At 38.1% G+C, this 24,617-nt stretch overlaps 2 protein-coding genes across 3 annotated transcripts; both read left to right on the top strand.

The window, feature by feature from the left end:
- Positions 1-271: 271 nt before the first annotated feature.
- On the top strand, positions 272-14,942 carry LOC122091667. The gene is made up of 8 exons (XM_042661712.1): positions 272-1,131; positions 2,140-2,342; positions 2,561-2,687; positions 5,744-5,878; positions 6,026-6,127; positions 6,212-6,447; positions 7,393-9,310; positions 14,101-14,942. The coding sequence occupies exons 1-8, from the start codon at positions 544-546 to the stop codon at positions 14,701-14,703; spliced, it is 3,912 nt and encodes a 1,303-aa protein (XP_042517646.1). The 5' UTR covers positions 272-543; the 3' UTR covers positions 14,704-14,942.
- Positions 14,943-16,372: 1,430 nt separating this feature from the next.
- Positions 16,373-23,997, top strand: LOC122090758 (peptidyl-prolyl cis-trans isomerase CYP21-4-like). Of its 2 annotated transcripts, none has more exons than XM_042660472.1 (8): positions 16,373-16,572; positions 17,177-17,382; positions 17,530-17,572; positions 17,970-18,008; positions 20,182-20,267; positions 22,552-22,689; positions 22,782-22,932; positions 23,482-23,997. In XM_042660472.1, the coding sequence occupies exons 2-8, from the start codon at positions 17,231-17,233 to the stop codon at positions 23,566-23,568; spliced, it is 696 nt and encodes a 231-aa protein (XP_042516406.1). In that variant the 5' UTR covers positions 16,373-16,572; positions 17,177-17,230; the 3' UTR covers positions 23,569-23,997. The 2 variants fall into 2 exon arrangements, with proteins under 2 accessions (XP_042516406.1, XP_042516404.1); XM_042660470.1 differs by having other exon boundaries at positions 17,171-17,382.
- The last annotated feature ends 620 nt before the right edge of the window (positions 23,998-24,617 follow it).

The raw sequence follows: 24,617 nt of genomic DNA, 5'->3' as shown, positions 1-24,617 counted from the left end.
CCCGACCAATTACAATCAATTAGGGTCGGGCTGGATTGGCATGAGCCCAATAGGATTGGGCTTAGGCATGAATCATGTAAGGTTGGATTGGGTTGGGTTGGGCTGGATTGGGTTGTGTTGGGCTTGAGTTAAATTTTGAAGACATAGGATTGGGTTAGGGTTTTAAGAAACCCGACCCAACCCGACCTGTTTGAGCCCGGTTGACATTCTTTTCTTCTTTACCATTTTTGGCCTTGAACCGAATCAAAAAAATCGAAACCACCGATTGGTCTTCGTTCCTCTTACCTTTTTTGGGTTCCTGGTGAAATTCGAAGCCGGAAATGGGTCTGCCGAGTGCCGACGCGGCGAAGGGATTAAGGAGCACGTCAGGTTAGGGTTTTTAACCTCTAGGGTGTTAGTGCCTCATTAGGAAATGGTGAAAAACCTTGACACTCAGTTCGTTTTCGGTGTTCTGTTCTGGGTCGCCTGACGCTGTCACTGATGCGGTTATCGAAGTTGAAAATTAGAATAACATTGATCAGCACCATTATCTAGAGTTTCTTGATGATGGGGGAGATGGATGATGATTTTGGCGATCTCTACTCAGACGTAGAGATTCAACTAAGTGATGCCGTTAATGCAATCTCGGGCTTCAATCAGGTGTACATAGAACATGATAATAAGAAGGAGAGTAGTAGTGTCGATGGTCGTCTAGCCTTCGAATTGAGGTCGAAGAAAGATAATTCGATGCTGTGCAGTGAGGAGGAGGGGGAAAACAAGGGGGACCGGATTCCGAGTGGGAATGAAGCGGGAACACCGGATTTAGAAGCCGATGGTGATGAAGAACTTATTGTGGATGATGGAAGTGACAGCGAGAATGATTTGCATATAGTTTTGAACGAGGATGACTGTGGTATGCCATTTGTTCCACGCGAAGCAATAACGGATAATCGGGGAGTTTCGGAGGGAAGTGACGAGAAGGATGACGACTTCGTGGTTGCTAACGATGCTAATCGTTCAAGCAATGATGGAACATTGTTGGATCAGCCACCATCGTCGTGTGATGGATTGGAGCAGGCTGATTTGTGTTCTTGTGCTGAAAAAGGAAATGGGAAGAAGTGTTATCAGCTTTCGCAGTATTCCCAATACAAGGTTGGCGTAATGCTTCCCCCCCCCCCCCCCCCCCACACACACACACACACACACACACACACACACACACACACACACACCCGAACATCCAGATAACCAGCGTATACTTTCACTTTGTGACCTTCTATTGTCCGTTCACGTTAAACACAGTTAATCTGCACTGATAATGAACCTGTGCTTCTTCTTCCCGGGCTTTTATGGTTGTTATTGGCAGTGAGTTGTCTAATTTCATTTCTTTTTAGGGTGGGAAGAAGTCCCAGATGAATATCTATGATTAATGGAAGAAATATAAATACGAAAAAATGTTTTATGCGAAAGTCTAGATTGAATTGTTGTGTATGAATGTGAAAGACAGCATTGAATTTTCAGCTTATACAATATTTGGCAATATTTTTTTCCTTTTAGGTGCATCTGGAGATAATCCTTCCACCTCAAATGCTTCGACTGAAATTCTAAGAGAAAATTGCATACTGTCTATGATTAATTATTTTCTCTTCCTGGATAAGAAATGGTTGCTCAATGCACGGTAACAAATGTTAGTAGCATTTTCTGGAAAAAAATTGGCTGCTGCCCGTTGCGGCCAAGTAGCTGCAATCCTTGCTGGCAGCCACGGGAATTGAATAATTCACATCCCCCTAGGGTTCACAAATGCCTTCATGAGTTTTACTATTTTCCAAAATGTCTTTGAAGATTCCATAGCTTTGGCTGCAACCCGGGCAGCAGCTAAATTTCGTTCGTATTTTCGATTCCTCCTAAAAAATTAAAGCAACGTTTACTTAGTCCAGAAACCGTTTCAGCTTTTGGTTATCTATGGAATTTTTACCTACTTATATGTAGCAGAGGTATTTGATTGTCCGTTTGTTCTTTCAACATTATGCATATGAAATTGCTTTATGTATGGTCGGATGGTCCCTTATTTCCTTCTTTTATGTCACTATTATTACTGTTCAAAAGAGTTTCTGATATTTGTAGTTGAGTGGGGATTTTAATTGTGGCGTGTATGTGCAGTATATACGACCAATTAATTTGGAAGTTGGTGGATCTGGAGCAACAGTTTCCCTGTCTTCTCCTTTATCGGGCAAGGGTGATTGTGATGCAGATGGGTGCAATCGGCAGATGGTGTCAAGAATGCCCCACACTGCCTCATCTTCTACTACAATCATTCCTTCTGTTGCTCAACAAGGATATTGTTTCTCCCTTCCCCGCTATAGGTGAGAAGTGTTTATATGTTCCCATTGTTCTGGTCTTATCTGAAGTTGGTTTTCTGTTACAATTTGAATTTATAGGTAGCCATTGTTTGATACTCCGTTTTTGCTTGATCTAAGCATCTACATTACTTTCTTGCTTATGCTCAACATCCTTTGCATCACACTGATAAGTCTTAATGCAATAGTTCTCTTTTAATTTTTTATTTGGGTTTCTGTTACAGGACAATATTTGACATAGATATTGATATATTGGAATGGAAGCCCTGGAGACATCTTGGAGCAAATAGAACTGATTTTTTCAATTTTGGCCTGGATGAGGAAAGCTGGAAGAAGTATCGCAACCACATGGTACTAGAAATTACTTTTTATATGTTCCTAAACCACTTTAGCATAGATTAATTATTAAATCTGGTGCACCCAGCCAACAGACCCGGGGCCTGCCAATGGTATCTAGTAAATATGGTGCATTAGCAGGCATTTAAGCCAACCATTCGATTGAGTTCACCTATTAGATCTAAGCTCAGTGTCAAACTGGATTAGATGACATTGAAGGCCAACTGATCTGTAATGGATTGAACTCAACAGTAACTAGGTTTCAAAATCCTACCCACAAGCAGAATCGTAGGAGTTCAGACCAGCACTAGGAGATCTTTCATGACTCTCAAAATAAACCACAGAACAGTCCCATAACACCTTCGAAACTAGGCCTCCCCTGGTACTCCAAACCCTCAAAGTTTGATTCCAATCCAGTGGGTGGATATAGAGATGTGGATGGAAGAATCAAAATAGAAACTAAATTACAGATTTGAAACAAAGCTATATAATGCAGGAGTAGATTACAAGTAACTAACTCCGCGGTTGATAACCCCAAACAATACAAATAGGAGTAAGAAACAAAGAAATAATACCATCAAATAAATCCCCAAGGATATAATACCCATATAGAAGCAAAACCAGTTCAAAACCTAACCTGAAAGGAGAGAGAAAGACTTGTTATAGAGTTGGAGAGAGAGAGGTGCGGCCAGGGCTGTAGGAGTCCGATTGAGTTGCACTCTTGGGCGTAGATAGTCCCTAGGGAGGGTACAAAAACCCCCAAAGTTGAGAGGATTCTGACGGCTGGTTGTGAAGTTACAAGCTTTCTTGATTTTCTGACCTAGGAGAGAAAACTGAGAAGAACCTTCAAGAACAACAGCTGAATGCTTCCAACAGTGACTTGGTAAGGATTGTGGGACCCTTATGAGGCATGGAATACTCTGATTGAAGACCTGGCTGAATAGAGTACAAAAGAGAGAAAGAGAGGAGATCGATCTCTCTCCTATTCCCACTAGGATTGCTGATCGGTTCTGATTTCTGCAGACTTTTATCAGAATCTGAATTATACCTCTTGAATGTTACAGTAAATAAAGTAAAAAAAGAAGAATAAAACGGATGGGGGGTTGAGAAAGGTAAAAGAGAATAAAGAAAGTGGCTATCTTAGCATGGGCTTCTCACCCACAGCTATCTCAGATGCTCTAAGCATTTAGTTGCAAATTTTCTTTCATAAATGCAAACTTTATTTCATTCAAATCTCCATAATAATGGTACATTTGTCTCTCTATTTAAAGAGGGGAAGTTTACAATCATACTAATATTAGGAACTAGTTTCTCAATAGGACTAGACACTCTTACTACAACTAGGAGCTAGTTTCCCAATAGGACTAGACACTTCTACAACAATTAGGAGCTAGTTTTCCAATAGGACTAGACACTCCTACTACAACTAAGAATTCAAAATAAGACTAGGACTTGACTTTATGACTCCAACATAGAGTAGAACTAACTAACTAATAGTTCATATAGGACTTTACAACCAACTAATGGCCTAATGGGCCTTTATTGAATTAAATAGCAATTAATTAAACTAATGAATAAAATCCCGTTTTTCTACCTTTTACCCATATTTTAGACCTATTAAAGTGGCCCATTTCAAAGAAAACCCATGGGATCAAAGGCCCAACACATACATAACACAACCCAAGGCTTATTTGCAATAAAATAAGCCCAAGTGACTTATCTACATCACTATATCTTCAGATCCACAAAGAAAAACAACATCACATTGATTGAATCCTCCATTCATCATGTAGAACACAATATGTAAGATCCAACGTAATCCGATGGCCAGATTCCACAGTTCATCAACTCAACAAAATAAAAACTAGATAGCAAAATTTATAAACCACCAGTAGTTCCCCATCCACAGGGCTGATCAAGCCCCAACTTGGGTCAAAGGCAGGGTATGAATACCAGTTAGAAGCCCGAGAATATCTCAAAGTTCCAAGGGCTAGATGCTGAGGTAACAGTACCATAAAGTTGCAGTCAAATAGCAACAGAAACAGGGAACCACAGGTAAGATTCAGAAACACCGAAACCTCTTTCAGACTTAGGGTTGATGTGAAGCATGACAGAATGTATCCTCACCCTGTCAGCCTTTAAACAGTATTAAATCAACGCAAACAATCTCAATACTTACTTGGATGTGCTGGAACAGAATAGAAAGAACTAGAAACAAGACAATAAAAGAAAGGGATATGATCATATGATAAGAGCTTCTCACTCAAGCCTTACTAGTCTCTCACCCAACACCTCTAGCATCCCACTAGGGTTTTCTGCATCTCACAGAAGATTCAGTCATCACACAAGAGAAACAGCACATAGCCATAGGGTTTTTGTCAAAATTGATGGGCATGTAGTGTAGCCCTTTTCTTATTTATTAACTTGGAACAAAACAACAGGCTAGAACCTTCCTTGTGTGGAGAGGAAGATCCTTTACAGATTAGAACTTATCAAGATAGAAACTAATACGAACAGAATCTAGCCTCTAAGACTTAGCAATTAGAAACAACTTACATAAATAACAACTAAGTAGTAGGAGACAATAAAATAGAAACTAGCATAAAAATAGGAAATACTAATACTTCCCCCACACAAGGACCAGACTTGGACTGACTTTATGGGCCTAAACCTCGCCCAAAATTTAGACCAAACACAACCACAAGGACTAGCTCAATGGGCTTGCTGCTGATGCTCCTCTCTTCCCTTGTGATGAGATCTGCATCAATCTGCCTGCATCATCGTGTGGATGTTCTTTCTTACCATTGGTAGTCTAGTAGCTCAAATGGGTACCATATTTTATTTTTTCTCTACCCCTTTCCAAGTTGGTCTCATAAATGTAGATTCACTGAGATATAGATCAGGAACAATTTTTTCAACAAGCCACCATGCTGGCCGAGGCCCCGGAGTCTTTAAGGTTTGATCAGATTAGTTTTTCTCAGTGAGACTCAGGTTTTCAGCTGATTTAGGAGGTACATATTAGGACATCTATTCTGCTCACAGATTCTTTGACATTCTAAGTCTTCTTACAGGCTTTCAGGGCTGAATTTCAGCATGAGACAATAGCTCCAGAGGCTGTTGCTGGGGGAAGTTGTCAAGTTGTTGAGGCTACGGAAGTTCCTGTCTCCTTAGAAAATGCTGATAGAGGAGGGAAGCGACTGGAAGTAGTACGTATAAATCTGCTTTTCTTTTTTTTCTCCAATATCCCTCCGCCCTACTGTTAACATATTTCTGCATAATCAATCATCTCCTATCATTCTCTGACCCAGGATACTATTAATTAGACATAACCCTTATTCGTATTGTTGATTTAGCCGAAAGGAAGAGCTATTCAGGTTGAAGGTGGTATTGGTGACCGACAATCATCCATGGATGTGAGACGCCCCCGGAATCGGGATTCTGATGTTGTGATACAGGTGCTGTGGCTTTTTCAAATTTCTCTTGCATATTAGTTCATTTGCCATTAATTGATTACATCACTTGTGCATGGTTGGCTGCAGATTTCTGTTCATGATTCCTTGGGGGATTCCACTGGTTCAAGCAAGCAAGAAGGCCATGTAGATGATGTTGTACTGGAAAAATCCGAGAGGAGAGAATCTGGGACGGATGATAACAGCAACATGCATGATTCTGGTGGTGTGCACGAGGATGCCCGGTCTATGGAGTCTGTGGATGAGTTGAGCAAAAGATTTAGTGTTTCCCATGCTAAAGACAGTAAAACATGCCATCTGACAAGGTTAGATTCTTGTAGCGCATCTTTGTTTGTTTCTTTGACATAATGTGCACTCAGAACCATATTGTGAACACACCCCCACCCAAAAAAAAAAGAAGGAAAGAACTGCATTTTGGAGTGTATAATATGTAAGTATTATTTATTTATTTATTTATTTATTGGTGGTTCTTATAGCTAGTCTAGTATTTAATGAACAGTACCTTCACAATTATCTGCGTAAATGCTGATGCAATTGATGCATGAATTTGAGAGGAATAATGTGGAACCAGGCCAGCTAAGTATTGGTTAGTTTTGGGCCTACTTTTGGGTGTTTTGCATGTCAAAAGATGGCAGATGGTTGCATCTGTTTGTCTGAATTACTATTGTAATCTTGGTATTTTGTTAGGGTTATTTAGGGTTTTCTAATTTACTATATTTAGTTAATTAGTTGGTATTTTCTTAGGGTTATTAAGAGTTTGCCAATTTACTCTATTTAGTTGATTAGCTTTTGCTTTTTCTATGCTGGTAATTATGAATTTATAGGTTTTGTAGATTGTGATTTCCATTTTTGGTAAATATGATTTTGTGTTTATTTGAAGTCTAATGGTTAATATTTAGTTAGTCCAATATCATAAATTTAGCGAGTTAGATTTGTTATATTCAGGAAATATCTTTAGAATTGCAATTGTTAAATGTTTGGGTCATTCTTCATGTTGTGGTATTGTCTCCCTCTATAATTTTTCTGTTTTATGTGGTGGTCTTGTGAGTTTGTTTCCTTGCTTATACATTTGTTTTCTTCAATAAATTCTTTGTTATCAATCAACAACTTATCATCAAATATGTAGTTCCGTCATCTCAGCTCACAGATGGTAATGGATATTACATCGCTATTGAGAACTGTGCTGTTGGTTTTCTGTCTTGCCTGCAAGCTACTGATTGGATATATATGTTTTACTCTGATGTGATTAGGTGCTCTCAACCAACAGCTATGCCTAATGCATTGACTCGGGATCCTGATGGTCAAGTGGATGAACACAAATGTGACGTAGATAGGCATTATCATCAGAAGGCAAAGGAGCATGCTTTTAAGGATGAAAAAGTGACAGTAGAACAAACCACAGAAGTGGTTGTTGACAAGATACCTTTGAAAGAAGAACCACAAATATTGGAAGCAGTATCATCACTTTGCTATCAGATTCAGGGCTGTGCAAGTTCATCTTATGTTGAAGGTCATTCTAAAGCATCCAATGTTGGGATGGATATTGATATGGACAGAAATATGAAGCCTTCAAAAAGGCCATCATCAAATTCTGTCACTGAATTAAAGGAGTCTGTGAGATCTGACAGTTTTGACTCTGAAAGCAATGGTAGCGAGTTGGAATTAGGTGAATGGAAATATGGTTCTGAAGTCCAAAGTCCCAACCATGTGAAGCAGAACTGCTACAGTCGAATGCGTTCGTGCCATGCCAGCGAGTTGGAATTAGGTGAATGCAAATATGGTTCTGAAGTTCAAAGCCCCAACCATGTGGAGCAGAACTGTGACAGTCAAATGCAGCTGTGCAATGTGGCTGAACTGAAGAATCACAGAGATGATGATGAGACTGTTCTAATATCTTATAGAAAGGACCGGTGTGGTGGTGATCGCTTAAAGGTTAGCCATGGAACACATAAAGGAATGAGGCGTAATAATGGTGTCTATGATGGAAAACATTTGTCATATTATAGAGGAATTGAAGTACCAACCAGTCATCGCAGTGATAGGACTGTGGACAGGCAGTCGAGAAATGTCAGCACTGAAAATTTTCATGGGATTCCTCGGCTCTTTGAAGATGATATGGATCCATTTCTAAAGCACACAAGTGAAAAGAATTCTGCAGTGGACAGAAAAAGAAAAGATTATCTTCATGAAAGAGCGCATGTAAATGACAGAATAAATTCTATTTCTTACAAGGAAACCCGGTCACTGTCGGGGGATTCCTCTCTTAACACAAAGAAGGAAATGAATCCTTGGCAAAGAAGGAATTGGGATGATGAATCACGATTCAGAAATAGAACTCCTGATGAAGAGTTGGAACATAGATGCATAGAGGAACCTCGAGAAAAATATGGAAGACATGTACCATACAATGGCAGAGAACCATTCAAAGAGAAGTATGATAGATATATACCATACGTTGAAAGAGAAATAGAAAGGTCTGGTACAAGAAACAGGTATTGCCGGAGTCCCTGCCTAGATTTGGATTCTGAATGGAGCTCTTCTGGATATGATGATGAATTCTGGAGACATCCTAATCATCGGTGTTCCTCAGTTGATACTTGCAGAGAATTTCAAATTGTAAAAGAAAGACGGTGGCAGTATATCGCTTCACCAAGAAACGATGCTGGTGATTCTAGGAGATTTGATGAAAGATACTTTGATCACTGGCGACAAACACGGAGTGAGAAACTCAGGGTCAGGGACAGTCGTTGGATTGATCCTTTGTGTAAGTATGACTGTGATGCTAAAGATAGGTCCATTTATCCTGATGCTGATATTTGTAAGGAGAGAAGACAATCTAGTCGGAGATCTGAAGCATTCCATTGGGATGAAAACATACGTTCTAGGTATCGAAATCAAGATGATATGTATGCCGAGGAGGCACCTTTTTCATTTGAAAAAAATAAAAGGCATGAATTTATTCATGTTGAGCGTGAACAAGCAGTCCTTACGAGCAAGCATCAGGATTTGGGTCCTAATGAGCAGGGTGGAAGAAAAATTATAAGAGAAGAGAGAATATCGGAATTCAGTAGCCACAGTAATTCTGGAAGTGATATTATTTATAGGGGTAAGCAAGAGCAAGCAGTCCTTAGGAGCAGTGATTCAGCTTTGGGTGTTTGGGAAGGAAAGGTAAAGTTGGGGAAACCAAGGTTGATACCTTGTATCACTGTAGTTGTATATATTAGAGGCGCCTTTGACATGTTCAATGTCTCTTTTTCATTTTTGTTAATGCTATCCCAGTGCATTTCTTTGGTACTGCCATTTATACCTGCTATGATCTTTTTACTTGTTTCATGTAATCTGCTTGATGAAAATTTGTCCATTTCGACAATTCCTTCATTTTTTAAATTGTCATGGACGAACATGGAGGCCAAGGAAAATGGTGTAGAAGGTTCAGTACCTGAAGCATGTAGATGGGGAAAAAATGGATTATCATGGCTGCTAATGAAAAATTTCAAGCATTCTCTTTCTGGAATTTAGCATTGAATGTTCACTTGTTAAGTGCTAGTGTAGTTCTTGTCAAAATCTATGGATGGTTTATGCAGGGTTTTTTTTATTTTATATATATATTTTTTAAAGTGTTTTATTTTCACAACCGCTAATTCTTTGGGATGTTCGATATTGAAGCCTGTACCATGCGTCTGATGGAAGTCTTTGGATGGGAGTTTCACATTCATACTTTGTCCATTTCTTTTCTGTACTGAAGTAGGTCAACGAAGTGTTTGTAGCCTAAAGGAAAACATTCTACTAATCCTTCTTATATTTTACAAACTGGATCCTCTGATCTACATACCTGCCAATTTATATTCCTCTGTATCCTGATCACTCTTACCTTTTGCTGCGGTGGAACTTACCGTGTGGACATTAACTGTGGAACTGAAAAACAAGATTCATTGGTATCCACAATTTATCTTATGTGTCTTATTTTTCAGTCATCTTTTTTTAGGAAAATTCTCCCTTCATGCCCTGATGAATCCTTCACAATTCACCATTTTGAGCCACATGGAGGGCTGATCTAGTCAAACTAGCCGGATCTTGCATGGGTGGTACAATACTTGGATTAGCCAAATATGAAGTTTGGGGTCCTACCTGTCGCAATTTTAATTTCTGGTGTGAACCTAAAGTTGCCGTAGTTAACTTCTCTAGCATTTTCCAATTATATTGCAATGTGAGGAATGCCTTTGAGCTTACTTACCAGATAAGTATATGTTTATGGCGACATGCCCATCGAATTGGACATCAGCTAAGCTGCCATGACACATTTATTTAGGGCTGTGTGGGGAGCTATACCTCTGCAGGCCATGAAGGAAACATGGGCCCTTTTTTGTTTTAAAATTTTTTATGTGACCAATAACTAGAAGATTCCTAGAATGATTGAAATTGTGAACTCAGTCAAACTGCTATTTAGAGCCATATATCTTCCGAAATTTCAGTTGCACGAGAGGGTTTTTGAATTAAGGGGCTTAATATCTCTTGCTTAAAAGAAAAGTAATGCTTTTGAACTTGCCCGGAGGTTTGTTTATGATGCTGGTGCTGCAGATGGCTTTAGTAAGTGATCTGTTTTCAACCAAAAGATCTATAAAAAATGGCCATTACCCATTGCTGGTCCTATGCAGGGTGCTGGGACTGGGAGAGTTGAGTTTGGAACTTTGGAGTTGGTCCTAACCTTTGGCATTTTTGCTCAAAGTGGCTGCCCTCAAGACTCGAACTGGGGCATTTTTCCTGGCAACCTGAATCTTTTAACATTGCTCAAACCAAGAGATCTTCTATGCATCATTCAAAAGTCCAAACTTCAAACTTGCCCTCCGTGTTTTGGACATGCTTGCACTTTTAATACAACTCCAAATGCCTTTTGTATCCTAGGCATCATTAGGGAACCTGTTGCTCCTAAACATTTTTGTATATATGCCACTCTGTCTGTTTAGTTGTATATGTTAATTTAAGTAATGCTATTCATGCTGTGATTCATAGGTTTCTGATTGGTTGGATGAAATGTTGAAGATTGTCAATGGAGCCTTCGTATAATTCCTACAAAATGTTAAGAAGATTTTGTCTTTGATTGCTTACCTGTTCAGTTTCTAGTTATGAATTAATTCTTATGTACACAGCCATGATGGATGTGCTGTCTCATGTGATAGTCATTAGCTTTTTCCATGCCATGAGCAGTGGAAATGAGTTGAACTCTTTTATTTACTTTCTTGAGGTGTTTTACTCTTGAAAATTTGCTGCAGTTCATTCTTGAGACCTTGTACTCAGGAACTATTCAGTTCATTGAAATGTCAGCTAACTAATGTCCGATTTTCATAAATGGAGTGTGTGTGGGTGTGAACTGAAAAGCCTGGCCTAACGGTTCAGCCAGTCCCAGGCTACTGCATCATAAATACCATGGCCATGGTCATAATTGTTCATTCAAAATTTGTCTAAGAACAGTCTCTTATACTGACCTAGGTTGCAGTCATAAAACTTCTATCTTTAGCCTAATGCAAGTAAAAAGAAGAAGTGAAGTAGTCTAAAATATTGATAGCTTGTGTATTACACTTTGACTTTCCAAGGATTTTGACTGGACTTCTTATATAGTTATAGTACTCTTAGTTGCGACTCTTCAAAATGTAATTATATGATAAACTCACACACCAGGGCTGAATACGATGTGAACACGGGTACTAGAAAACACCCTTTCCAATTCAGTGGTTAGCATGAGTACCAACTAGGAATTTCAGAGCTCTTTCCTGACTCCAGCCCAAAATCTTCTGATGCACTGATCACCTGCCATCGAATTTATGTGAAGATAGTCTTGGTTGGTGTCAAGGGATAAGTGGGCAAAGGTTGAATCGTAGGACTCATATTTGCTTATGGAGAAAAGCATTTTATTGTTGAATCCATAAGTTTGAGTATGCCCCTTTGCAACAGGTCTGTCTTTATAGCTTTTACTTGGTGCATCTAATACACCTCACATAATTTTGAGTATGCCCCTTTGCAACAGGTCTGTCTTTATACCTTTTAATTGGAGCATCTAACACACACCTCACATTGAACACCCAATTACAGCTCATTTTCTCTTTTCTGGCTTACCTGTCCAACAAATTCCATGTGGCATTCCTCTTAAGGGCCTACATATCCGTGGGCATTATTTCTCTCCACTTGTTCAGAGCTTCCAAATATGTAGTACAGAAACAGAAAACATAGTGGTGCTGATCTCTGAAGCACAATATATGTCATCTGCATTGACTGAATGGTATATTTTGCTGATGGAACATTAAAAGCTAGTTATTGCATGTATTCAGAGTAAAGGAAATCATTGTGTCCTCTTTTCAAATGTGGCATTGGCATATGTCAAGAGAAGAGCCCTTTCGATTTTCCTTTAAATCGTGGTGTCTATTTGTGGAATTTTGTATGTTATTCTTGTTCTTAATGTGCGATCCAAATCTTTCTACTTTTTGCTTCTATTTGCAGAGAATATGGTGCTTTTTTTCCCCCAGTCAATTCTGGTGGTATTTTACTGTTTCTTCTTTATACCACATGAGAAATACTGAAGGTAGGTTAAGATTACAACTTCACAGCTTCCAGCTTTTCAAAATCGAGATAGAGTTGTTATATGCAATCTTAGCATGAGATTTTGGTTTGCAGTTGTTCTGGAACCATATTTGTTACCTTGCTCTTCCCATCTGGTTGGGAACATGAAATGAACTTCCTGTTGGAAGCTCAAACTAAATTATCCTGAAGTTCAGATTTTGCTTTGTTTGCAATGTTGCAAATATGTGTTGAAATGGCAGCATAATGATGCTTAATTGCCTTTATTAATTTATTTTTATGATTAGTTGTTCTAAATAAGTGTTTTTCAGTTATGGATGGTTGCTCTATATATATGACTCTTTATTGTAGGATAAAACGTGTTACTTATGTTTTATTATTATACATAACTTTATTCTCAATTTCCTAAATCTTATTGGGCTTAAGAGTTTGGAGGTTTACATATACGAATTACCTGACTGTGGGATGGCTTCTGGAACATCCAAGGAACTTTGTGTTGGTGGGATGATCCAAGAATGTCCAGGAAACATGTAAACCTTTCGCCAAGCCACTGATACTACTTGGTGACTGCCTCTTGGCTGGACGTAGCCTAAACTGGGAGTATTATTCTTTGACTGCACAGCTAAAATGTTTTGCTGGGATTGTGGAAAATTAAGGCTGTGCTAGATATTCTGTCATTGAGCAGTTAGGACCACCATGTTTACAATGTCTTGGCTTTTGCCTTTAGATGTACATTGGCAGTTCCTTGGTAATTGAAAATCATGCAGTCCTGTTGCAATAAGCTGAAAAGGTTGGACTAGCAGGCAGTGTTGTCTTTTTCTTTCTTCTTTTTATCTGTGAACAATTTGTTTTTACATTAATTTCATTCCTTAGTCTCTCTTAATATATGATTGTATTTAGGAATCTATTCCCCATGGGTTGTTGCACTAGGTGAGCCTGTGGCACTATGGTTAAGTTGCACTATTTCTACATGGTGAACGGATCAGGTTCACGTACGAGAATGTTCTCGTACGTCCCTGGTCCGTGGATTTAGAATCTATTAAATGAAGAGAGAGAAAATTGATTCTAAATCCATGGATCAGAATCGTTCTCGTACATGAACCTGATCCGCTATCTTGCTACATGTTGGTCACAGGTTCAAAAATTGGAAACAGCCTCCTCTGCGAAGCAGGGGGTAAGACTGCGTACACTTGCGCCCCCAGACCCTGCAGTAGCGGGAGCCTCATGCATTGGTTTGCTCGTTTTTTATTCCTATGGGTTTTTGCCCAACTTACGACATGCATACACCCTTTATCTGTTTCTCTAATTTGTTTTCTCCTATCGTTGAAAAACTGTATTGGATTCCTAAAATCTATTACTGCGCCTTACAAGTAGATGAATCACTGCAGTTCTCTGGAAGATTGTCCAAAGCTGGGGATGCTAGATGCAGTGGTGGGCAGAGACACATGGACCGGATGATTGATAATGAGCAGATGATCTTCAGGCATTCTGATGAGTCACATATAAGGAAGACAGTCCTACCCAACAGATCAAAAGTTGCAAGTCATAGCAGCAGCTCAAAGATTGAAATAAGCCATTGCTATTTGAAGCCTTCTACCAATGGTGAGAAATGGATTGACAAGGATCCAGATACACAGTACCATGAAGCTTCTGACCTTGAGGAGGGTCAACTAGCAGAAGAACCTGAGAAGAAAGAGATAGGTGCCGTTGAACAGAAAAACATGTCTGGCAGTACAACAGGAATTGATGTGAAGGGATGGAGCGTGAAAACTGAAGATGTTGGAAATAAGGAAAAGGGTTTTGTGGTGTATGACAATCGTCGAATTCTTGAGTCACTTGCGAAAATGGAGAAGCGAAGGGAGCGTTTTAAGGAGCCGATCCTTCCAAAGGACCTTGGTATGAACTCTAAGCTCGAACCTGTGCCAACTGTGGAAACAGCAGCAATTAAGCAGCAAAGGCCACAGCGGAAGAGGCGCTGGACTGGGACTTAAGGTGCTCAAGAATCTAGTTGCAGTCAGATTTTTTACAAGAGTCTGGGTTTGTGTTCATCTTGATTGTCTAATTGGTTCCTTTTTTTTGTAAGCATTACAGCATTGTTACAGCAAGCATGATTTGTGAGGCAAGACTTTACTGTTACAAGATTCATTTAGGTCTGTGTGATTAATAAGTCGCAACCAGTTAAGTTCCTTGGTGAAATTTTTAATCTAATAAGACCTTTCTACCCAATTTAGATATTGTATGAATGTGGTTTTCATAACCTTTTTTTGCTTCCCCTTTCCCTTTGTGATATTCTCTTGATAGTTTTCTCTTACTGGGGGAGAAATGATCTTTTAATTGGAGGAGTTGACAGGGACAATGACAGTACTTATAAGCCTCTTGTCTCCACTCATTGTTAGAATGAAGGGCTTTACATTTCTCACTGGCATCTGATGGTGAGCTCTTGCCTGTGATTCTGATATCTGACTACTGGATTGTTTGGAGACATTGTTTCGACTTTTAAGGAGCAGCGAAGCCAGATAACTGCATCAGAAAATTTTGGGCAGGGCTGTAGACATTTAATCATAATTTGCCCAGAATTTTCTCTGGTGGATGAGAAATGGCTCAACAAGGGAAGCTTCATGCAGAAGTATCAAGGGAAGAAGGGCATTGTTTGATCTACACTCAGTCCTATCCATATTTTTTAGGGTTACATCATGATACATTGATAATGGAATTCAACGTCGGCCCGTCTAAGTGTGTGTTCAGGGTAGTTGAGTTGGCTGGGTTGAGAATTGGCAGCCGTTGTTGTTCAATGTTGACTTCTAATTGGCTGCAACTTGCAAGCATATAACGAAGCTGATGGAAGGAATTGTCTAAACGACACATATGATATACATATATATATATATATAATATAAAATATAAAATATAAAATATGTAATCATCTTTTGATGTTGTCTTATTTTAAAAGTTATTTAAATCATAAAAAAAAAAAATAGATTTTTAAAATTATATAAAAATAATTTATTGTTGTATCATTTTCAAGAATTATCATTTTATCTCTTTGTTTACTTTTAAATACGTACACGTGAAATGAAAAATTTTATTTATCAAATTAGAAAGGGCAAATTTTGTACACAGGCCATGCCCACAAGTCAATTTTCAATCCAAATATAGTTTGTCTATTAATAAATAAAGTATAAAAATCTAAGTCTACAAATACGTAGACATGCATGGACATATATTCATTGTCAACAGTTAGAATTGCCACATCATCGTGTGATACTACAGATTAAGGTGGACCACTCAGATACACTCTATCTATATTCCCAAGGGGTTTTTTTGCATATAGTATATAGATCAGCCGTATCAGGTAGGATTAGACCATTTTACCAAAAGAATATCAATACCACTAAGGGTATCGATACATACTCCGTTCTGTATCGTATTAATACAAGATTTTAAAATTGGGGATCATTCGATTTGCTCTAGTTGGACCAGATCAGACAGATTTACCCTTGCTTTTTAATAATTTTTATTATCATTTTACCCTTATACCTGTATCGGCCAAGGCTGATACCGATCAGATTTGGCCGGTACTGACCGATTCGATCCGTGTTTTAAAAACCATGTTTACGATCCCGCAATTTTATCAAGGAGAGAAAAACAGTAAAATAAAAAAATAAAAAAAAAATGGAAAAACAAATAACAGACGAAAGAGGGGCTGACCGGCAGACTGGAAACTTCAGAGTTTTGCTTCAATTCTATCGCAGCCGAATCAGAGAAGAGATTTTGAACACGCTTGATTTTCTTGCCCCTATATCAAAGCTTTTTCTGGCGGAGAAGTGTCGATTCGATCTATCTCAGTTACTTCTCTTGTGGTACGCAGTTCTGTTCGTTGCCGATTTCAAAGCATTCTCTCCTCTTTTGCTCAATTTTGATTTTTTTTTCTATTTCTTAATTAAAGCTTTAGGTGTTATTTTAGTTTAGCTGCTTATTTTTTGTTGTTCTTATATTTCCATCTTTTCCTGCTTCAGCAATTTGATTTCCCCGAAGTCGAATTTTCTTTTGTCATTTATTTTTGTGATCCTTTCTTCCTCTTCGATCTGGGTTAGTTGACCCAGTTTGTTCGAGTTGTAAGGTGCTTTTTTTTTTTCCCGCATCGGTTGAATGAAAATGATAATGGGTTTTTAAAATTTAGAGATTGATGTATCTAATGTTTCTGAGGGCGGCATCTTCGAAGCTTTATATGAAGGTGTTTTTTTTTTTAAATAAAAACTAATAAGAAAAAATAAATGTAACCTTTCTGCGTCTTAGGATTCACTTCTGTCAATATGTCTATTGAGCTTTGCTTTGATATGTTGATATGAAGAAATAGAGGTATTCTCTTCATTTTCCGTTTCTTTGCCTTGATTGTTAGAATTAAAGCTTTGTGGGTTTTTAGTTACTAAGCCTGAGTTTTTGGCTTGATTCTTAAAGCTGCAGGCTTGCCAACACAAGAGAGTTGGGGAAAAAAAATTAAAGCTGAGCTTTCACCTGATGGCGAGGATCAAACCTCAAACATTGCTACTTCAGAGCAAAAAGAAGAAGGGCCCTACTCGCATCAGTGTCACTACTATTATTACTTGCAACTTAATTGTCGTGTTGATTATGTTGTGCTTAGTTGCTACCTATAGACATTGGTCTCACAGGTTGGAGATTTTTTTCCTCTTTTATATTGTATATCCTGTTATATTTATATGACTTTGGTAAAAATAGAAACCATATCTGGAAGTACTTATGATTCTCTTGGTTAATATCCTTATAATTTGTAACCAAATTGTCCAACTTGTTTGTAGGTCCAGGAATGAACAAGGAGAGTATGGCTTACCAAATCACCAGGTATCTTTGCTTTGGACTTCGGTTTCTGATATATCAATTTATCCACAGCTTTGCCATGCAACAACTGATATTAATCTAGGTATCTAATGTGGATATTGGGTGTTCGACATGTCTCCTGCGGTGAAACTTATATAAGACTAGACAGAAAACAATATTGTCTGTAGACGTAGAAATCCTGGAAAAATTATGTGTAGATTTTATGGCAGCTCATTTGCCTGTAATGCCTCATGATTTTGACTGTGCCATCTGGTAATCAGATTACTGGCTATATTGTTATTTCATGGATAGGTTATTATTATTACTATTTTAGGGTTTGATTAGGTTATTAGAGTTTTGTTTCTTAAGGGTTAGTTATTTATTTTAGTTTTTTACTTGATTATCCATTTCTGTGCTGTAGGATGTGGATTCGAAGAAATTTGATCTTCCTGGTTATGCTGTAAGTTCCTCCATTTCCTTTGCTGTAACAACTACCGTCCTTAGTATGGTGACAATGTATTTTCTAGAGCTAGTTAGTTGTTATTACAATTTCTTCATTTTCTTTACCCAGGTTTTTCTACTCTTATCAAGTGGAAGTAACAAATAACTAGTCACTAAGTAGTTCTTTTCCCCCATTTGGGCAAATGAAGTGCGTTTTTAATTGCAAACTTTGTTTTGTTTTACCTCTTCTATTTTTTTTTTTTTTTGGGGGGGGGGGGAGGGTAGGGGTTGTTACTTGAAAGCATTACGCTGAAGAAAATGCATAGACAAGTAGATCAATTGGCTTAAGGGCATGAAGTACTTGCGTGCATCTGTATCTTTCTGAACATTCATAACCTTTAATCTCAATTTGAAGAGTTCTACCCTGCTTCTTTTGAATGGACAGAAGTTTTTTTATGAAAAGCAAGAAAAGATACGACACTTACAATGTCTTTCCTCTATTATAGCCAAGGGATACCGATCCCCTTGTATACAAATTTAGAAATTGGGCAAGAAATCAACAGTCTGGGCACTTTTTTATCCCCTGTTTTAGTGAAGTATCTTACAAGAAATTACCGCTACTATTCTTTCATTATCTTGTCAATTTGGGAGCAAGTCAGATTCAGCATTTTTTTATGGGTAGAGGTTTCCTGATCGGTGGAGTGAAAAGGTAATAATGATAGTTTGATGGGGCTTGAGGGCATTTCTGGAACTTCAAACATTAGGAGGGAGTGATGATACCATCTGGTTGGTGCTTTACACGTGGTTTAAAGTATCTTTGATACTGATACGATACCCTCCGATACGTATCTTAAATTTAGCTGACCGATACGATACACACTGATACGATACATGAAATTTTTAAAATCCTTTCGTATCGATATATATCTTACGATACATACCGATATGCACCAATACACTATCAATACGTACTGATACTCTATGAAAAATATAAAATCGAGGTGAAATATACATTTCAGTATGTATCGGTAAGTATCGATGAGTATTTGTATGTATTGTTCGGTACTTATCGATGAGTATCAGTACATATCGGTGAGTATCGGTATGTATCGATCAGTACGTATCGGTGAGTATCGGTATGTACCAATACGGTGCGCTACGGTCATATAATGGCCAAGATGGGTATTTTTTCAGAAAACACGATTTTTTGAGGGTTTTTCTTCCAAAGTTACTGCCAGCCATATTTCTCTCTAACTAAAGTGGAAATCAAGGTTGGGAACAAGGATTTTACATTTATGGGACAACTGCAAACCTTGAATTCTTAGTGCGATACCCTTAATTTAGTGTTTATGCATAATACATGTTATCAATAGCTTTTTATAACAAATTTTTTATACAAAAGTGTTTAGAAAGGTGTTTCATATCCATTTATATGCGTATCTTGAGCGTATCTTAGTGTATCTCTGATACGATACGATACGATACCCTCCGATACGTATCTTAATTTTGGTTGACCGATACGACGATCGATACCGATACTTTAATCCTCAGACCAGAATTCCTTTCTAGTCTGCCAACCAGAATACTTTTCTCCTTTATTTATTATCCCTGGAAACATTGCTTCAAATCTTTATGTAGATGGAGATTCAATAAATCAAACCATCTCTACACAGATCTTGTTTATTCAATGCTTCTGCAAAATCTGAGTACTATATTAGGAGACACATCTGTATTAGCACATATATTGTTGATTTGTCCAAATCGAGTATCAATTTGGCCTTTTATTCATTTCTATGTCTGCTCCCAGAATAGTTGGCATAGGGCTTCATAAATTGATTGATTAATGTACAGACCATGGGGGAAATATCTGTATAAAGAAGTATAGGTAATCAGCCAAATAGGTTTCAACGTTCATTAGTGTTTATCTTAAAACAAATAGGTTTCAACTGTCATTAGTGTTTATTAAAGTGCTCAATCCTTTTCCTTGGGAAGGAAGGAAATTCATCCATAAATAGAGTGAGAAAAAGATTTAAAAAAAAATATTGTTAATGCTTGGTCTTTGGTGACTTAGAAATTTATTTCTATGCTTGGTTATGAGCTTTTCTTGAGGGCTGTTTCAGTTCATCTTTGGTTTTCTTTGGTTTTAGGTCCGTCAAGATCATTATGCTTATTTTTCGTTAATTTCATATTAGATTCTAAACACTGCGAAAGGTTCGATTACAGTGGAGCTTTACAAGGATCGTTCTCCTGAGATTGTGGATAAATTCCTTGATTTGTGGTGAGTTTTTATTCGACATTATTTCTCTAAGTCGTACTCTGCAAGCTGTTTGCATTTGCGAGATCATTTAATGTCGCTGATGTTTGTCAATGGTATTTACACAAATCTAACTACTACTAAACAACTAAGTTTATTTACCCAAAAAAGAAGCAGATGTTTGTTGATGGAGTTACACAACAAACAGACAAAACAACTAAGTTTATCCATCCTGGTGCGCTCGCCTGGGTGAGGGACGGTTTTATTTACATGGATTCTTGTATTACATGGTTCATTTATTCATAACTAATTATTGCATTGATCAACTCAAGACAATCCAATTGGGTCCTGAAATGTCACCAAGTCCTATCTTAATTTCACGAGTAATATCTCCAGCTATTTCTGTTATAGACTGAAATAGAATTTCTAGTTGCAAAGACTTTTGTTGATCGTAATCTTATAGCTAATACATAGAGGAAAGAGAGTATTATTTTCCACAACACTCTTACCTATGGAACTCATTGTATCCACCCCGAGATCATAAAGAATCCACCCATGGTGATGAAAGATTCAATTGACCTTAAGAATCAATGTGGTGCATCAATCTTCAATCTAAACCGTCTGGGGGCAGCCATTGGAATCAGTTGTTGGGCTGAATCTATGAGTTGAGGACACACATACCTTCCAGAACATGTAACTATTCAGAAGGGACATCAAATACAGTGAGTTGAAGCTTCACTTATCAGTTCTTGGCTTTCTAACTCTTTAGGACATTATTCTGTAATGCAACTTGATGCCTTTATTAAATTGAGATTTAATATTGAATTCTTTACTTACATGCTCAACTATAATTTTAGAGGTTGGTGCACTCTCATCAAGCTTACATGTTAACAATATTGGACAATCTTGGAATTTCCATGATTTAAAATCACCATTGAACATCACAACACTACAACAACAACAAAGCTTAGTTTTATCCCAACTAAATGGGGTTGGCTACATGGATCTGCAGGTATCTGAAAAAAAAAAAAAAAGAAAAAAAAGAAAGAAAGAAAGAAAAAAGAAAAAAAAGAAAAAGAAAAAGAAAAAGACTCTACTTTGGGGCATCCCACTCACGAACAACCGGCAACTCGGATTGAACATCACAACACTGCTAGAGATATTTGTAAAGTGGTATCAGTCACTACCAAGTCTCAGATTGAGATTGATCTCGGGCCTTGTACTGTCACATCCAACCATATCTTTGGATGTGGGTGCTTTCTCTTCAAGCCCAAATCTTAGTTGCACCACAATGTTGGACTATCTTGGATTTTTTTATTTAATTCAAAAGCACCTTTCAAGATTAGAGTACAGTGAAACTCTCATGTTCTCAGAACCGACCCAACCACAAGACCAGAAAAGTCCTTATTATGATTTACGGTATGTGATATACTGGCTTACTTAATTCTCTAATTAGCTTGTGCCAGGGCTTAGAGTCACCAATCACAGTTCACTCATGATCCTTATTATTTCTTATCGTTCAGCTTTCTGTACATCCTCTATTAATCTTATACGCCAGCATAAATTGCTACCATACTATGCTTACAGGAGATATGTCCTACTCTATTGGATTGCAAGCATCAATTAATTTTGTTCAACTTAACCGTTATTTGGATAATGAAATATGACCCCAATATATTTTTGGCTGGTAGTGTGATTCATCTGGGTAAATGGATATTCCGAACCTGAAGCATACTATCCTCCTACTTATCAGCATAAGTAAAGGGCGTACCTAGTGCACAAGGCTCCCGCCTCTGTGGGGTCTGGGGAGGGTCATAATGTACGCATCCCTACCCCCGCTTCACAGAGAGGCTGTTTCCTGACTACCCGCGACTTCTAGGTCGCAGTGGAGCAACCTTACTCTTATGCCAAGGTCAGCATTAGTGTGTACTAATAAATCGACTCACAATTATAATCCAAGTGATGCTCAGATGCCTTGGTTTTTTTGTCATTATACTAGATGAGCTAACCCCCTAGGTGAATTATTTTTGAAACAAGATCTCAAGAGAGGTGCTTGCTACTAGAGAAGAGCTCCTAATGGCTGATTGTGGAGTAAAGAAAAACTTCAAACCGTAATGAGGATTGATTATTGGGGTTCAGTATTCCCTGAAAGTGTCAGAACCATTGAAGCTCTGTAGAAAAATCGGGGATGTGAATTTGAATACAACCTTGTGTGGACAGTATCATTCATTTGTTTCCCTTTGCTCTATGTATCTGTCTCCCATGCTCCCAATTCTTAAGGGCCTTGACCAACTGACTGGTTTTGCAGTCAAAAGGGGCACTTCAAGGGGATGCCTTTCCATCATGTAATAAAGAACTATGTGATTCAAGGGGGAGAATTTCAGAGACTAGGAGCTGCAGAATATTGGACATCAAAAGGAAAACCTAGCAATCAAGTTACAATAAGGTTTTTTAGCTTGAGCCCATCTTCTGTTATTTCCATAATGGTAGTATTATCTCCTCATTCTGATAAGTGCACTTCGTACTATTAACATCCAGCTCCAGGCATGAGGCGTTTATGCTTGGAACTTCAAAGACTAAACAGGATAGCAAAGGATTTGAGCTTTTCATTACTACTGCACCAATTCCCGACTTAAATGATAAGCTTATCGTGTTTGGACGGGTGATCAAAGGGGAGGATGTTGTTCAGGTACTAAGAAATTTTGCTTTCTTATTTATTACTGGTTCATTTTTGGCATTGTCCCTGCTATTTGAATGTCACTTCTAGAAAGTAGCATGCATTTTCATCTTCCTAGTGACATCTTTGTTGACCTTTGTCTACTGCTTGGTTTGACCTTCAGGATGAACTGCTTGACAGAGCTTTTATTTTCCCTACTGGTTAATAGGGTTTTTAGTTGGACAAATTTTAATCTCAATGAAGGTCTTAAAATAGCTGTCCCTTTAATGTGGTCATTTTACTTAGTCATGACTGGTCCTAGTAATGGGTTTGCTGATTCAGATTTTGTGACAGTTACACATGGAAATCCTTTATCATGCACTGACTAATCTTCTCTTAGAAGTTTCATCACCAATGCAAGTTGTATTAAAACTTGTTGAGTTCCATTTCAGCTAGGGGTGTCATGTCCCTTTCCATTCATCAATTATGTTTTCTTTTGTAGTTCTCTGCATCAGAAGTCTAATTTTCCGATACTGTACTAACGTTGAATGGAACTCTCTTTCTCTCTGATAAATTACTCAGGAAATTGAAGAGGTAGATACAGATGAACACTACCGACCTAAATCCCCTATCGGAATCATTAATGTTACTTTGAAGCGGGAGATTTAAAGTCTTTGCCATGTGCAAAATGTTTCTCCATCGCTGTGATGCCTGTCTCAGGAATCTTTTTCCACCATGCTTGTCATGGACAACATGGTGCCTATTTTTTTTTTCTCTCTCCTGTTGGGGATATCAGGCAAAGGTTTAATAGAAGTTTTTTTTTTTTTTGGTGGGGGGGGGGGGGGGTGTGGAGGGGGTGGTACAATGAGGTGAAACGAAAAAGTTTGAAATCTGTTGTTATTTGTTGTATCTTGTAACTGTTATGTCTTTCCCTTTTTGTTAAGGGTTAACTTTCAATTGTTGGGACAGGGAGCCTTCTACGACACAGGTTGAAACTTGAGAACAGACCTAGATTTTTGTTCTATCCTTGAACTGACGGAGCTGTTGTACATCGAGGTTATGTTAAGCATGTTGGAATGAATGTGGAAATTTTCTTTCCTTTGGTCTCTCTCAGAAGGGGAAAATGTTGAATTTTAGTATTTCATGTGGCAGAAATAAATTATCCAGGCATGGCTTTAAAACATGGAATTGGGTCCAGCCAATTCTGCTCCCGATCGGCCGGGGGTAAGATTTTCCTTGAACCCTAGAATCGGCCGATCATATTTTCCATGAACCCTAGAAAACCTCTATGAGTCGCTGTTCTGAAACGGCATGAATCAGGGTTGCCAAAGATTTTCAAACCCCGTGATTGTAGAACCCGTATGGCCACATTTCCACCTTTCAGTGATCTCTTCATTAATTACGTTTCAACCCGGAAAAAAAAAAAAAAAGAGCGGTTTGAAGTTTTAACCCGAGTCTTCAGAAGTTCGGAAATGGCCACAATAAATGAATGGGGAGGGTGTAGAGGGTATCATATAATGGAGGGCAGCAGAGTCATTTCATGAGAAACAGAGCTAGCATATCATCATATCCTACCCAGTGACTCTAAAATACTTTGGTTGCATTTGTTGACTTTCTAAAAAACGGTGGTTTTCTCATTCCAGTTTCGATAAAAATAAAATAAAATGATATAGAAATTGAAATTTTCATTTTTCACACGAAATGTTATCAAACGCAGC

This window comes from Macadamia integrifolia, chromosome 10 (genome assembly GCF_013358625.1).
Source record: "Macadamia integrifolia cultivar HAES 741 chromosome 10, SCU_Mint_v3, whole genome shotgun sequence".
NCBI lineage: Eukaryota > Viridiplantae > Streptophyta > Magnoliopsida > Proteales > Proteaceae > Macadamia > Macadamia integrifolia.
Note: the sequence above shows the minus strand (reverse complement) of the source record. Positions and strands in the feature narration are given on the sequence as shown.

What these genes read in the sequence shown, in the direction of transcription:
- LOC122091667 (XM_042661712.1), top strand. Translation starts at nt 544, where the DNA reads ATGATGGGGGAGATGGATGATGATTTTGGCGATCTCTACTCAGACGTA. An exon ending in GAGGGAAGCGACTGGAAGTA is followed by an intron (nt 5,879 to 6,025) that starts GTACGTATAAAT and finishes TTGTTGATTTAG; the next exon opens with CCGAAAGGAAGAGCTATTCA. An exon ending in ATTCTGATGTTGTGATACAG is followed by an intron (nt 6,128 to 6,211) that starts GTGCTGTGGCTT and finishes GGTTGGCTGCAG; the next exon opens with ATTTCTGTTCATGATTCCTT.
- LOC122090758 (XM_042660472.1), top strand. Translation starts at nt 17,231, where the DNA reads ATGGCGAGGATCAAACCTCAAACATTGCTACTTCAGAGCAAAAAGAAG. An exon ending in GATAAATTCCTTGATTTGTG is followed by an intron (nt 20,268 to 22,551) that starts GTGAGTTTTTAT and finishes CTGGTTTTGCAG; the next exon opens with TCAAAAGGGGCACTTCAAGG. An exon ending in AAGGGGAGGATGTTGTTCAG is followed by an intron (nt 22,933 to 23,481) that starts GTACTAAGAAAT and finishes TAAATTACTCAG; the next exon opens with GAAATTGAAGAGGTAGATAC.